At 57.6% G+C, this 13,714-nt stretch overlaps 2 protein-coding genes and 1 pseudogene across 4 annotated transcripts in view; 2 read left to right on the top strand and 1 right to left on the bottom strand.

Annotated features, from left to right (window-relative positions):
• Positions 1–13,714, top strand: part of LOC102934537 — a 1,094,240-nt pseudogene that overhangs the window by 22,106 nt on the left and 1,058,420 nt on the right.
• LOC102933291 (zinc finger protein OZF) overlaps positions 1–13,714 on the bottom strand; it is a 1,218,290-nt gene that overhangs the window by 300,165 nt on the left and 904,411 nt on the right. The window lies entirely within an intron of this gene.
• LOC102934530 (zinc finger protein OZF) overlaps positions 1–13,714 on the top strand; it is a 1,287,564-nt gene that overhangs the window by 1,261,952 nt on the left and 11,898 nt on the right. The window contains exons 1-3 of the mRNA XM_043537286.1: positions 4,611–5,934; positions 6,180–6,289; positions 9,641–9,767. Of these exons, the coding sequence (XP_043393221.1) occupies positions 6,209–6,289; positions 9,641–9,767 (208 nt within the window). The 5' untranslated portion in view covers positions 4,611–5,934; positions 6,180–6,208. Of the gene's footprint in view, positions 5,935–6,179; positions 6,290–9,640; positions 9,768–13,714 lie in introns of the transcript that reaches the window.

The raw sequence follows: 13,714 nt of genomic DNA, 5'->3' as shown, positions 1-13,714 counted from the left end.
AGAAGCTGGGGGGACAGTTGGGGGGAGGGGAGCAGGGGGTGCTGGGGGGAGGGGGAGGGGAGAAGCTGGGGGGACAGTTGGGGGGCGCTGGGGGGGAGGGGAGAACCTGGGCGGACAGTTGGGGTGGCGCTGGGGGGGGAGGGAGAAGCTGGGGGGACAGTTGGGGGAGCAGGTGGCGCTGGGGGGAGGGGGAGCAGGTGGGGGACAGTTGGGAGCGCTGGGGAGAGGGGAGGGGAGAAGCTGGGGGGACAGTTGGGGAGGGGGAGCAGGTGGGGGACAGTTGGGGGGCGCTAGGAGAAGCTGGGGGGACAGTTGGGGGAGGGGAGGGGAGAAGCTGGGGGGACAGTTGGGGGGCGCTGGGGAGGGGGAGGGGAGAAGCTGGGGGGACAGTTGGGGGGCGCTGGGGAGGGGGAGGGGAGAAGCTGGGGGACAGTTGGGGGAAGGGAGAAGCTGGGGGGACAGTTGGGGAGGGGGAGCAGGTGGGGGACAGTTGGGGGGCGCTGGGAGAAGCTGGGGGGACAGTTGGGGGAGGGGAGGGGAGAAGCTGGGGGGACAGTTGGGGGGCGCTGGGGAGGGGGAGGGGAGAAGCTGGGGGACAGTTGGGGGAAGGGAGAAGCTGGGGGGACAGTTGGGGAGGGGGAGCAGGTGGGGGACAGTTGGGGGGCGCTGGGAGAAGCTGGGGGGACAGTTGGGGGAGGGGAGGGGAGAAGCTGGGGGGACAGTTGGGGGCGCTGGGGAGGGGGAGGGGAGAAGCTGGGGGACAGTTGGGGGAAGGGAGAAGCTGGGGGGACAGTTGGGGAGGGGGAGCAGGTGGGGGACAGTTGGGGGGCGCTGGGAGAAGCTGGGGGGACAGTTGGGGGAGGGGAGGGGAGAAGCTGGGGGGACAGTTGGGGGGCGCGGGGGAGGGGGAGGGGAGAAGCTGGGGGACAGTTGGGGGAAGGGAGAAGCTGGGGGGACAGTTGGGGAGGGGGAGCAGGTGGGGGACAGTTGGGGGGCGCTGGGAGAAGCTGGGGGGACAGTTGGGGGAGGGGAGGGGAGAAGCTGGGGGGACAGTTGGGGGGCGCTGGGGAGGGGGAGGGGAGAAGCTGGGGGACAGTTGGGGGAAGGGAGAAGCTGGGGGGACAGCTGGGGAGGGGGAGCAGGTGGGGGACAGTTGGGGGGCGCTGGGAGAAGCTGGGGGGACAGTTGGGGGAGGGGAGGGGAGAAGCTGGGGGGACAGTTGGGGGGCGCTGGGGAGGGGGAGGGGAGAAGCTGGGGGACAGTTGGGGGAGGGGAGAAGCTGGGGGGACAGTTGGGGAAGGGGAGCAGGTGGGGGACAGTTGGGGGGCGCTGGGAGAAGCTGGGGGGACAGTTGGGGGAGGGGAGGGGAGAAGCTGGGGGGACAGTTGGGGGGCGCTGGGGGGGGGGAGGGGAGAAGCTGGGGGACAGTGGGGGGAAGGGAGAAGCTGGGGGGACAGTTGGGGAGGGGGAGCAGGTGGGGGACAGTTGGGGGGCGCTGGGAGAAGCTGGGGGGACAGTTGGGGGAGGGGAGGGGAGAAGCTAGGGGGACAGTTGGGGCGGCGCTGGGGGGGGAGGGGAGAAGCTGGGGGGACAGTTGGGGGAGGGGAGGGGAGCAGGGGGCGCTGGGGAGGGGGAGGGGAGAAGCTGGGGGGACAGTTGGGGCAGCGCTGGGGGGAGGGGGAGGGGAGAAGCTGGGGGGACAGTTGGGCGGCGCTGGGGGGAGGGGAGAAGCTGGGGGGACAGTTGGGGCGGCCCGCAGGGGGCGGGGTCCGAGCGCGGGGTCGGCGGCCGCCGGCGACGGGCGGGGCCGCGCGGTGGCTGCCGGGAGGAGGCGGCGCGAGCGGGCCGGAGCCGTTGGAAGGTCCCGCGCGCTGCCGCAACCGCCCAACCGCCGCTCCCCGCCCCCCCCCCGCGCGTCGCTTCGCGTCGCGTCACTTCCGGGCGCTGCCTGTGCCCGCTGCGCTGAGGCCGGGTAAGGGGGGGCGGGGGCAATTCCCGGGGCAGGAGGCCGGGGGGGAGTTAATTGGATCCGCCCCCCCCCCCCCCGTTACCCAACCGCCCTGGCCGCCCTCACTCCCCTGCCCCTCCCCCACTGCTGGCCTCGCCAGGGGCCTGCCCGCGCCCCCTCCCCCGCCTTGGCCCCGTGTCCTCAGCCCCCCCCCGGCCTCTCGCGCTGGCTGAACCGGCCCCGGGGCCGCCCCCGGCCTCTCCCCGGAGACACGAGCCCCCCAACCCCCCCCCGGCCGCCCCTTGTTCCCCACTCCTTTCTCAGAGAGCTGGGGGGGGACGACACACTGCGCCTTTACCCCCCCGACACCCCGCCCCCCCCCGCCTCGACACACTGCCCCCCAGCACAGCCCCACCGCCCCCCACCCCGACACAGCCCCCCGGCCCGACACAGCCCCTCAATACACCACCCCCCCGCCTCGACACACTGCCCCCCAGCACAGCCCCAGCGCCCCCCGGCCCGACACAGCCCCCCCGGCCCGACACATAGCCCCCCCGCCCAAAACAGCCCCCCCGCCACAGCCCCCCACCCCGACACAGCCCCCAACACACCGCCCCCCCAGCCCCCCGGCCCGACACACAGCCCCCCGGCCCGACACAGCCCCTCAATACACAGCCCCCCCGACACAGCCCCCCCAGCCCCAACACACCGTCCCCTGGCCCGACACACCGTCCCCCGGCCCGACACAGCCCCTCAATACACAGCCCCCCGGCCCGACACACAGCCCCCCGGCCCGACACACAGCCCCCCCGACACAGCCCCCCGGCCCAACACACAGCCCCCCGGCCCGACACACAGCCCCCCCGACACAGCCCCCCCGGCCCAACACACAGCCCCCCCGGCCCGACACACCGTCCCCCGGCCCGACACAGCCCCTCAATACACAGCCCCCCCGACACAGCCCCCCGGCCCAACACACAGCCCCCCTGCACCTCCCAACCCTGACACAGCCCCCCCGCCCTGACACAAAGCCCCCCGACACAGCCCCCCCGCCCCACCAACGCCCCCCACCCGACACAGTTCCCCAACACACCGCCCCCCCGCCCCGAGACAGGCCCCCCAACACACACACCCCCCGCCCCGACACACCGCCCCCCGGCCCGACACAGCCCCCCAACACAGCTCCCTGGCCCGACACAGCCCCCCAACACACCGCCCCCCGCCCCGACACAGCCCCTCAATACACTGCCCCCCCACCCCGACACACAGCCCCCCAACACAGCCCCCCTGCCCCAACACACTGCCCCCCCGATACACCACCCCTCGACACCCCCCCCATCCCCGACGTCCCGCTTTCCTCTCTCTCTGCTTTTCAGAAACCGACCCCCCCATCCCGCCGGTTCCCCGGCCTTGTCTGACCACGGGTCTCGCCTCCCAGCTTTGGCCTCGTTCCAGGTCATCATCCAACGTCAGTGAAAAATCCTCTCGGGTTCGGGGCTCTTCCCCAGGCCTCTAAACCCCAGCAGCGTCTCCTTCCTTGGAGGGGACCCGTGGGCCTGAGTCCTTCTCCATCCTGGAGGTCGCAGGGGGTTAAGCTGCCCAGTGATCGTCTTCCCCCTCTCCGTTGAGACTCGTTTGTCCCCCCCGTTATCTCTGTTAAAAGGTTTGCCGATGAACGAGACCAGCCACGTATTTAATACCCACCAAATCCCTCTTTGGGGGATCAGTGGCTGCCAGCTGGCGACAGGAGAGTTGGCTGGACCTTTTCTTTTCCCCAGCTGGCACGGGATGAGGAGGTCCCTCTGAGTGCAGCGTGGGTCCAGAAATATCCCAATCCCTGTGACAAAGGGTCTCTGTGAGGGGTGGCTTCTCCCAGTGCTGAGGTGGATCCACGGTGGCCATTATTTGCTAGTGACCGGAAATGTAAACTTTTTAATTATTTTGGACCTCCAGCCCTTCCTTTCTCCTGTTCAAGAAGCATCCCCCTGGGCACCCTCTGTCTGTGTGAATGGTCGGCAGGGGCTGGCAATAACTTTCTATCCACTTATCAAACACTATGAGGTGAAACCACCACCGATTTCTGCTTCTCTCCTCTCTGGAAAACTGCAGGAACTTCAGGTTCTGTAGGGAAAATTCTTCCCGAGTCCTTGTCCTAGATCTGGGGGTTGAGGGAGGTGGGAAGGGGGTGAGCGCTCCCACACGGTGATCTGTTGAGGAGGATTCTGGCCTCATCCTTTCTGAACTGTGTTTCTGGTGTCATTGAGACGAGCGTTAATCCACAGTCATAGACTCACAGAAGATTAGGGTTAGAAGAAACCTCAGGAGGTATCTAATCCAATCCCCTGCTCGAAGCAGGACCAACCTCAATTAAATCATCCCAGCCAGGGCTTTGTCAAGCCTGACATTAAAAACCTCTAAGGAAGGAGATTCCACCACCTCCCTAGGTAACGCATTCCAGTGTTTCACCACCCTCCTAGTGAAATAGTGTTTCCTAATATCCAAACTAAACCTCCCCCCACTGCAACTTGAGACAATTACTCCTTGTCCTGTCATCTGCTACCACTGAGAACAGTCTAGATCCATCCTCTTTGGAACCCCCTTTCAGGGAGTTGAAAGCAGCTATCAAATCCCCCCTCATTCTTCTCTTCTGCAGACTAAACAATCCCAGTTCCCTCAGCCTCTCCTCATAAGTCATGTGCCCCAGCTCGCTAATCATTTTCGTTGCCCTCTGCTGGACTATCTCCAGTTTGTCCACGTCCTTTCTGCAGGGGCGGGCAAACATGGACGCAATACTCCCGATGTGGCCTCACCGGTGCCGAATAGAGGGGAATAATCACTGCCCTCGATGGGCTGCATTAGTAGGAGCATTGCCAGCAGAATATGCCCGTAGCCTTCTTGGCAACAAGGGCACCCTGGTGCCTCATGTCCATCTTCTCATCCACTGTAATCCCCAGGTCCTTTTCTGTAGAACTGCTGCTTAGCCAGTCGGTCCCCAGCCTCTGGCAGTGCCTGGGATTCTTCTGTCCTAAGTGTAGGACTCTGCACTTGTCCTTATTGAATCTCATCAGATTTCTTTTGGCCCAGTCCTCCAATTTGGGTCCTTCTGGACTCTATGCCTACCCTCCAGTGTGTCTACCTCTCCCCCCAGCTTAGTGTCCTCTGCGAACTTGCTGAGGGTGCAATCCATCCCATCATCCAGATCATCAATGAAGATGTTGAACAAAACTGGCCTCAGGACTGACCCCTGGAGTTGTTGGAGTCACTGCAAGGAAAGACAAGGAGTGACTCCAGATGAATAATTGTCCCTGTGGGGACGTGGTTTCATTAGCTGCTCTTTCCACAGAGTTCTGATTGTTGCTAAAAGAGGGAAGGCTGCTCAAACTCTCTGCTCAGGATATGGGGATTCAGCTTCCTGGGTCAGAGGCTGCAGCCTCCATTGTGATCTGGGGGACCAGGTTTAGCAGCTGCTGCTCCCCCAATGGGGTTCTGTGCTGGGAAGTGACCTTAATTAACGCTTTCTCTGTACTTGTTCAAGGTGAGGGCTTTCTCCAGCTGATACTAGCCCCCTAGGGCAGCCCTAGGCTCTCTTAATAGTACATTTTTAGCCAGAGATTCCAGGTAAGTGAGAGAGACCTTGGAGAAAGTGCTGGGGACTGTGCAGACTCACATTCATGCCAAATAGCTCCTCCTTGTTTCTCCTCCTTTCAGCAATTGCCAGGAAAAAAATCCAGCCATGGGAGACAGACAATTAAGGAATGGGGCTTTCTCAGCCAGAGGGGCTGGGAGACAGGACAGGGGAAAGAGACTGAAAGGGGCAGTGGGAGAAGTGAGTGGGAGAGAGATATCCAGATCTCTAATCTGCCCAGACACATGTATTGCAGCATCCCTGGGCAGTGTCACTTTGCTGTGAACAAGAGGAGGATCAGAGAGAAGAAAAGCCAGTTCCTGACTCCATATTCCTCCTGCTGGGGTGTAGCTGCCCTGGGGTTAGTGTCGGAGGGACTCCTTTGGTTCTAATCTTTTCTAGCATTCTGTTCAGACACTTTGTGACTGGGGGGACTTAAAAATATTTCTGTGAGCTGGGCTTGGCAGGAGGGGTCAGGTCTACACTGTAATAAAGAAATGAAGCATTTTCCGAGAATGGCAGAATTTAGGATGTCTCTCTGCAGGGAAAGGGCTTGGGGGAATCGTGATGTGAAATTAATTAAAGCCTGTTCTTAAATCTCTACAGTTGCCCTTCTCGCCCTGCCGAGCTGCAGAATGATGTCCGTGTTTTGCACCAGCTCATCCCATCCTCTCATGGAACAGGGAAGAGAAATGGCTGCAGAGGAACCAGTTCAGGTAGGGATTATTGGTGGGGTTGCTGGTGGGTTCCTGTTGGACGAGAGAGACAGCAAATTAAGGTTTCGTCAGTCTGGTTTGGAGGTTGGAACGGGACAGGAAATACACAGAGTGGAGAAAGGGAGGAGGCCAGGGTGTGGCAAACCTGCTGGGATTTGTTTAATGAGTGGGCTAGATTCTAGGAACAGACTGTAGTGGTGGTGGAATCGTCCCTCTCCTTCTGGGTCAGAGGGAGGCCGCACCACCTCGCCATGTCCTCAGGAGCACCTGCCTAGTCTCAGGGGAATTAGCAATCCAGGCAAAACCCCAGGCAGGAGCAGGGCCACCCAGGAGTCTGTCGGCTCTGGGCCCTTAGGCAGGGGCAGAGCAGACAATGGTTTCGGGGCCCAGGCCCTCAGGCAGGGCATGGCACTGACGATGCAAGGCTCCAATGCTAAGGCAGGGCAGAGCGGTGAATAGTCTAGTGTCCTAGCTTTGGCAGGCGATAGGTGAACATTGGCCTTTTGGCCTACAGTGGGGAGGCTGCCACCACAAGGGTAGGGTGGTAGGGGGACTCGGGCCCACCTGACTCCACCGGCTCCCAGCCCAGGGCCCTAACAGTAGGGGAGTGGTCCATCAGCGGGGATTCCACTGCACCAGTTTTGAAATACAAATCGTAGAATGGTAGGACTGGAAGGGACCTCGAGAGGTCACCTGGTCCAGTCCCCTGCACTCAAGACAGGACTAAGTATTATCTAGACCATCCCTGACAGGTGTTTGTGTAACCTGCTCTTAATAATCTCAATGACGGAGATTCTGCAACCTCCCTGGGCAATTTATTCATCTCTTTTCCAGACTAAACAAACCCAGTTTTTTCAGTCTTCCCTCATAGCTCATGTTTTCTAGATCTTTAATCATTTTTGTTACTCCTCTCTGGACTTTCTCCAATTTGTCCACATCCTTCCTGAAATGTGACATCCAGTTATAGGTAGGTATATCGTACCTACCTATAACACACAATGCAAAGGGGATACAGTCATAGAAACAAGATTATTGTACTTGGCATATCATAACATTTCTACTGGCACCTTACACAGCATATCTGGCACGATTCATTGCAATTTTATAATCTTGGTATGAATAAAAATATGATGTGTCTCACATATTCCATACAGCATTATAACGCTGACTGCATTTCCGGCTGCACTACGGCCAGACTGGGGTTGGCTGCCCCTAGGCCACTTCCTCCCTTCCCCTCGGGGTGTACCTGGATCAGCAGCGGCCCTCCGTCTCCTCGGGACAGGTAGCCAACGGCAGCTCCCCTGGTTCCTCCGGGAGGAGGACATCTGTCTCCCTCACTGTCTCAGCTCCAACTGAACTAGGGGCTCTGCCTTTATACTTCCTGTCCCATCTATCCACATCTGGTGGGAAGGGCGAGGCAGGTCTGGCACTGCCCACCTGGGTACAGAGGGTGGTTCTTCCCCTTCTAGGTCAGAGGCAGGCCACTTTTCCTCACTACAGTGGCTGTGTACAGAGCCGTGAGCACAGGCGTGTACCTGGCGTGGTTCACCCCCACCCCCGACACCTGTCCATTTTGCGTTGTGAGAGAGACCCTGACACACGCCTATCTGGAATGCAACAGGTTGCAGCCCCTATTCTGGCTCCTCCAGAACCTCCTTTTGAAATTCCGGCTGCATCTTTCCCCTCATCTTTTCCTATATAAACTGTCCATGGCCCCACGAAGTCGCAAAACCTCTTCATCAGCCTCCTGCCCTGGCCAAAGTGGCCATCTACAATACCAGGAGGATGCTGGATGGGGAGGTGCCTGTTTCTGTTCTTCCCTTGCTCACCTATCCAGGCAGAGGTCCTCTGGACAGCAACCACTGGCTCACTTGACAACTTTGAGGAGCAGTGGGTGCTGTCCAGGATTCTCTCCTTGGTGCTTCCCCATCGCCTCTAGATCCCTAATTTTGAACCTATGACCCCCACTCCTAGCCCTGTTATTCCTTAGTTGTCCCCCGTATCATGTTGGGTCCCGGGTCCAGTGGCTCCTCCCACAAGGCTGGAATTCCCGGAATTCAGTAAGGCCTCATTACACAGACCTACGCGGTTTGGAGGTGGAAATGCCCCAATTTTGTGGAACAGGAAATAACCCACCTAGATGGGGTTAGGAAAACGGACCAGACTCCCAGTGCTGGAGCCTGACCCAACTCACCAGCGGCTGCTGTGTGAGGGGGAACCCAGCGGTGAGGCTTAGGGGACATGCTTCTCCCTTCAGATCCAGTTCTTCACAATGATGAGGGTGTTGGGCTTCCTACCAGGGAGTTCTCCCTGGACCCTGCTGGGGGCTCCATCTCCTGTATCAGTCTGTGGCTAGTCGCTGGCGAGCTCTCGAGGTCGAGGATCTCTTCCACAGGTTTGATTTTTTGTGGGTCCTTCGGTGACTGAGGAGTCCGATCCTTGAGCCACAGGCTCATTGGCAGACATTGCAGATGGTGTTGGAAGACAGGGTTGGGCCATGATTGCTGTGTGACCGATGTCTTTCCTTTCTTTTCTGGTGTCTTTCTGCGACCAGGGCAAGGCAATTTTCCTACAAAGGGGATGTTCCCGCTCTGACAAGTCTTCGCCAGTTATCCCTGTTTTCCCAGTGTGTGGTGTCAATGTCACATTTCTTGCTGTTTTTCTTGAGGGTGTCTTTAAAGCATTTCTTTTGGCCTCCCCATTTCCTTTCTCCTTTGGTGAGTTGGGCATACGGCCGTTGTTTTGGTAAGCACACATCAGGCCTGCGCACCCAGTGCCCGCTCCACCTCATCTGCTGCTGGATAATAGGGGCCTCAACCCTGAAGGTGTTGGCGTTCGTGAGGACCCTGACATTAGTGCGATGATCCTCCCTCTTTACGTTGAGGATCTTCCGAAGAAAGTGCTGGGGCTGGCGTTCCGGGTTTTTCCGGTGTTTTCTGTAGGTCACCATGTCTCGCAGCCGGGGAGGAGAGTTGGGCTTACCCCCGCTTTGTAAGCTAAACGCCTAGTGTGTGTTGTGATCGTTAAACGCCTGGCGAGGCAGTCTGCCAAGGGCAAGGCTGGCACAGCAGATTCTGTGCTGAATCTCGACATCTGTGTCTGCCCTCTGTGCGAGATGGCTGCCAAGATAGGCAAAGTCTGTGCTTAGTAGCTGTGTGATGAATGTGCTGGGAGAGACAAGGGGCTCTTTTTGTCCCCTCACCCAGGTGTTTTCTGGATGCTCTGAGCAGGGTGGGACTCTATTGATGGTGAGCCATCCAGAACTTCCTTTTGATTGTCTCCTCTCCCCCATGAATAGTGGGGCTGTGAGTGGGGCAGCAGGTACTGAGGGTTGGACTCTTTCTCTTTCAGGGGCCGGTGACCTTTGAGGCGGTGGCTGTGTATTTCACCAAGGGAGAGTGGGCTCTGCTGGACCCCGCTCAGAGAGCCCTCTACAGAGACGTCATGCAGGAGAACTACGAGAATGTGACCTCGCTGGGTAAGGATTCCTGTCCCCGTGGTTACTAGACGGGGAAGTGACTAATTAAGGTTCATGTCACCCCTACAATGCCACCTCTCCTCTGCCCAGTTTCAGCATCCTCCGAAGGTGCCTGTGACCCACACACGAGCACTCTCCCTTCCCCTGCTACAGAGCGCTTGGGGGGAAGAGCACGGTGGTCACCAACCGGTGGTGCAGTGGGACTGCCATTAAGGCAGGCTCCCTGCCTGCCCCGCCCCCACGCCGCTCCCGGAAGTGGCCAGCACAGCCTGGGGGAGCAGGGTGCTGGGGGTCTCCCTCTGTGCGCTGCTCCTGCCTGCAAGCACTGCCCCCGCAGCTCCCATTGGCCAGAAATGGGGAACTGTGGCCAATGGGAGCTACAGGGGAGGTGCTTCAGAGAGGGGCAGCATGTGGAGCCACGTGCCCCCCATCCCTTCCCCCCAGGGGCCACAGGGGCACATTAGCCCCTTCCGGGAGCAGCGTGGGGCCAGGGTAGGCAGGGAACCTGCCTTAGCAGCAGCCAAGCTGCACCACCAACCGGGAGCCGCCGGAGGTAAGTGCTGCCTGGCAGGAGGCCACACCCCAACCCTCAGCCCTGAACCCCCTCCCAGAGCCAGCACCCAATACCCCCTCCTGCACCCTGAACCCCCTCCTGCATCACAAGCTCCAGCCTTGAGCCTCTTCCCAGAGCCAACACTCCGAGCCCCCTCCTGCACCCCAAGCCCCAGCCCTGACCCTCCTCCTGTAGCCAGCACCCCAGACCCCCTCCTGCACCCCAACATTCTACTCCAGCCCAGACCCCCCTCCTGCAACAAACTCCCTCCCAGAGCTTGCACCCCTCACTGCCTCCTGCACCCCAACCCCCTCTTGCACTCCAAGCCCCAGACTTGAGCCCCCTCCCAGAGCCAGCACCCCAAACCCCCTCCTGCACCCCAACACTGCCCCAGCCTGCAGCCCCCTCCTGCACCCAAACTCCCTCCTAGAGCTTGCACCCCTCACCCCCTCCTGCACCCCAACCCCCTGCCTCAGGCTCAGCCCAGAGCCCCCTCAGCACTGGTGTGGGGTAGGGGTGATTTTTCAGAGTCCTAAACAACAGATTTCAGAGTAACAGCCGTGTTAGTCTGTATTCGTAAAAAGAACAGGAGGACTTGTGGCACCTTAGAGACGAACCAATTTATTTGAGCATGAGCTTTCGTGAGCTACAGCTCACTTCATCGAATGCATACTGTGGAAGCTGCAGAAGACATTATATACACACAGAGACCATGAAACAATACCTCCTCCCACCCCACTCTCCTGCTGGTAATAGCTTATCTACAGTGATCATCAAGTTGGGCCATTTCCAGCACAAATCCAGGTTTTCTCACCCTCCGCCCCCCCCCCCCACACACACAAACTCACTCTCCTGCTGGTAATAGCCCATCCAAAGTGACCACTCTCCTTACAACGTGCATGAAAATCAAGGTGGGACATTTCCAGCACAAATACAGGTTTTCTCACCCCCCCCCCCCTTTTTTTTTTTTTCCCCAAAAAACACACACACAAACTCACTCTCCTGCTGGTAATAGCTTATCCAAAGTGACCACTCTCCCTACAATGTGCATGATAATCAAGGTGGGACATTTCCAGCACAAATCCAGGTTTTCTCACCCCCCCCACCCCCCCCAAACACACACAGAAACCCATTTCCAGCATAAATCCAAGTTTAACCAGAACGTTTGGGGGGGGGGGGGGTTAGGAAAAAACAAGGGGAGACAGGCTACCTTGCATAATGACTTAGCCACTCCCAGTCTTTATTTAAGCCTAAATTAATAGTATCCAATTTGCAAATGAATTCCAATTCAGCAGTTTCTCGCTGGAGTCTGGATTTGAAGTTTTTTTGCTTTAAGATAGCGACCCTCATGTCTGTGATTGCGTGACCAGAGAGATTGAAGTGTTCTCCGACTGGTTTATGAATGTTATAATTCTTGACATCTGATTTGTGTCCGTTTATTCTTTTACGTAGAGACTGTCCAGTTTGACCAATGTACATGGCAGAGGGGCATTGCTGGCACATGATGGCATATAGCACATTGGTGGATGTACAGGTGAAGGAGCCTCTGATAGTGTGGCTGATGTTATTAGGCCCTGTGATGGTGTCCCCTGAATAGATATGTGGCCACAGTTGGCAACGGGCTTTGTTGCAAGGATAGGTTCCTGGGCTAGTGGTTCTGTTGTGTGGTATGTGGTTGCTGGTGAGTATTTGCTTCAGGTTGGGGGGCTGTCTGTAGGCAAGGACTGGCCTGTCTCCCAAGATCTGTGAGAGTGATGGGTCGTCCTTCAGGATAGGTTGTAGATCCTTGATGATGCGTTGGAGGGGTTTTAGTTGGGGGCTGAAGGTGACGGCTAGTGGCGTTCTGTTATTTTCTTTGTTAGGCCTGTCCTGTAGTGGGTGACTTCTGGGAACTCTTCTGGCTCTATCAATCTGTTTCTTCATTTCAGCAGGTGGGTATTGTAAGAATGCTTGATAGAGATCTTGTAGGTGTTTGTCTCTGTCTGAGGGGTTGGAGCAAATGCGGTTGTATCGCAGAGCTTGGCTGTAGACGATGGATCGTGTGGTGTGGTCTGGATGGAAGCTGGAGGCATGCAGGTAGGAATAGCGGTCAGTAGGTTTCCGGTATAGGGTGGTGTTTATGTGACCATCTCTTATTAGCACCGTAGTGTCCAGGAAGTGGATCTCTTGTGTGGACTGGTCCAGGCTGATGTTGATGTTGGGATAGAAATTGTTGAAATCATGGTGGAATTCCTCAAGGGCTTCTTTTCCATGGGTCCAGATGATGAAGATGTCATCAATATAGCGCAAGTAGAGTAGGGGCGTTAGGGGACGAGAGCTGAGGAAGCGTTGTTCTAAGTCAGCCATAAAAATGTTGGCATACTGTGGGGCCATGCGGGTACCCATAGCAGTGCCGCTGATCTGAAGGTATACATTGTCCCCAAATGTAAAATAGCAGGAAATGGCCCACCTTGATTATCATACACATTGTGAAGAGAGTGGTCACTTTGGATAGGCTATTACCAGCAGGAGAGTGAGTTTGTGTGTGAGGGGGCGGAGGGTGAGAAAACCTGGATTTGTGCTGGAAATGGCCCAACTTGATGATCACTTTAGATAAGCTATTACCAGCAGGAGAGTGGGGTGGGAGGAGGTATTGTTTCATGGTCTCTGTGTATATAATGTCTTCTGCAGCTTCCACAGTATGCATCCGATGAAGTGAGCTGTAGCTCACGAAAGCTCATGCTCAAATAAATTGGTTAGTCTCTAAGGTGCCACGAGTACTCCTTTTCTAAACAACAGAGTTATCCTGGCAAAACTTTCAAGAGCAGACCATGTCAGAGTCTGCATGTGGATTTTACAGCACTTGAAAATATTCTCAGCTGGGAAGCGATAGACACACTCAAACTGCCACGCCCTTTTGAGGCCATGTCTACACTACAAAGTTAAGTCGACATTATGTAAGTCGACATCAAGCCTGCGAATTGAGGAAGTCGATCTTGTGTGTCTACACCATGCTCCTTGTGTTGGCGGAGTGCGTCCTCACTAGCATTGCTTGCATCGATGCACGGAGCACTGCACTGTGGGTAGCTATCCCACAGTGCAGGTAGCCAAATGGAATTTTGGGTAGGGCTTGCAATGCCTCATGGGAAAGCTTGTTTGCAGATGCACTGAAATAACCATCAAAGCTCTGGGAATCATAGGACTGGAAGGGACCTTGAGAGGTCACCTAGTCCAGTCCCCTGCACTCATGGCAGGACTAAGTGTTATCTAGACCATCCCTGACAGGTGTTTTTCTGACCTGCTCTTCAAACCTCCAATGATGGAGATTCTACAACCTCCCTGGGCAATTTATTCCAGTGCTTAACCACCCTGACAGTTACGAAGTTTTTCCTAATGTTCAGCCTAAACTCCCTTG

This window comes from Chelonia mydas, chromosome 28 (genome assembly GCF_015237465.2).
Source record: "Chelonia mydas isolate rCheMyd1 chromosome 28, rCheMyd1.pri.v2, whole genome shotgun sequence".
In the NCBI taxonomy this organism is placed as follows: Eukaryota; Metazoa; Chordata; order Testudines; family Cheloniidae; genus Chelonia; species Chelonia mydas.
The sequence above is the reverse complement of the archived record's forward strand: the minus strand, read 5'-3'. Positions and strand labels throughout refer to the sequence as shown.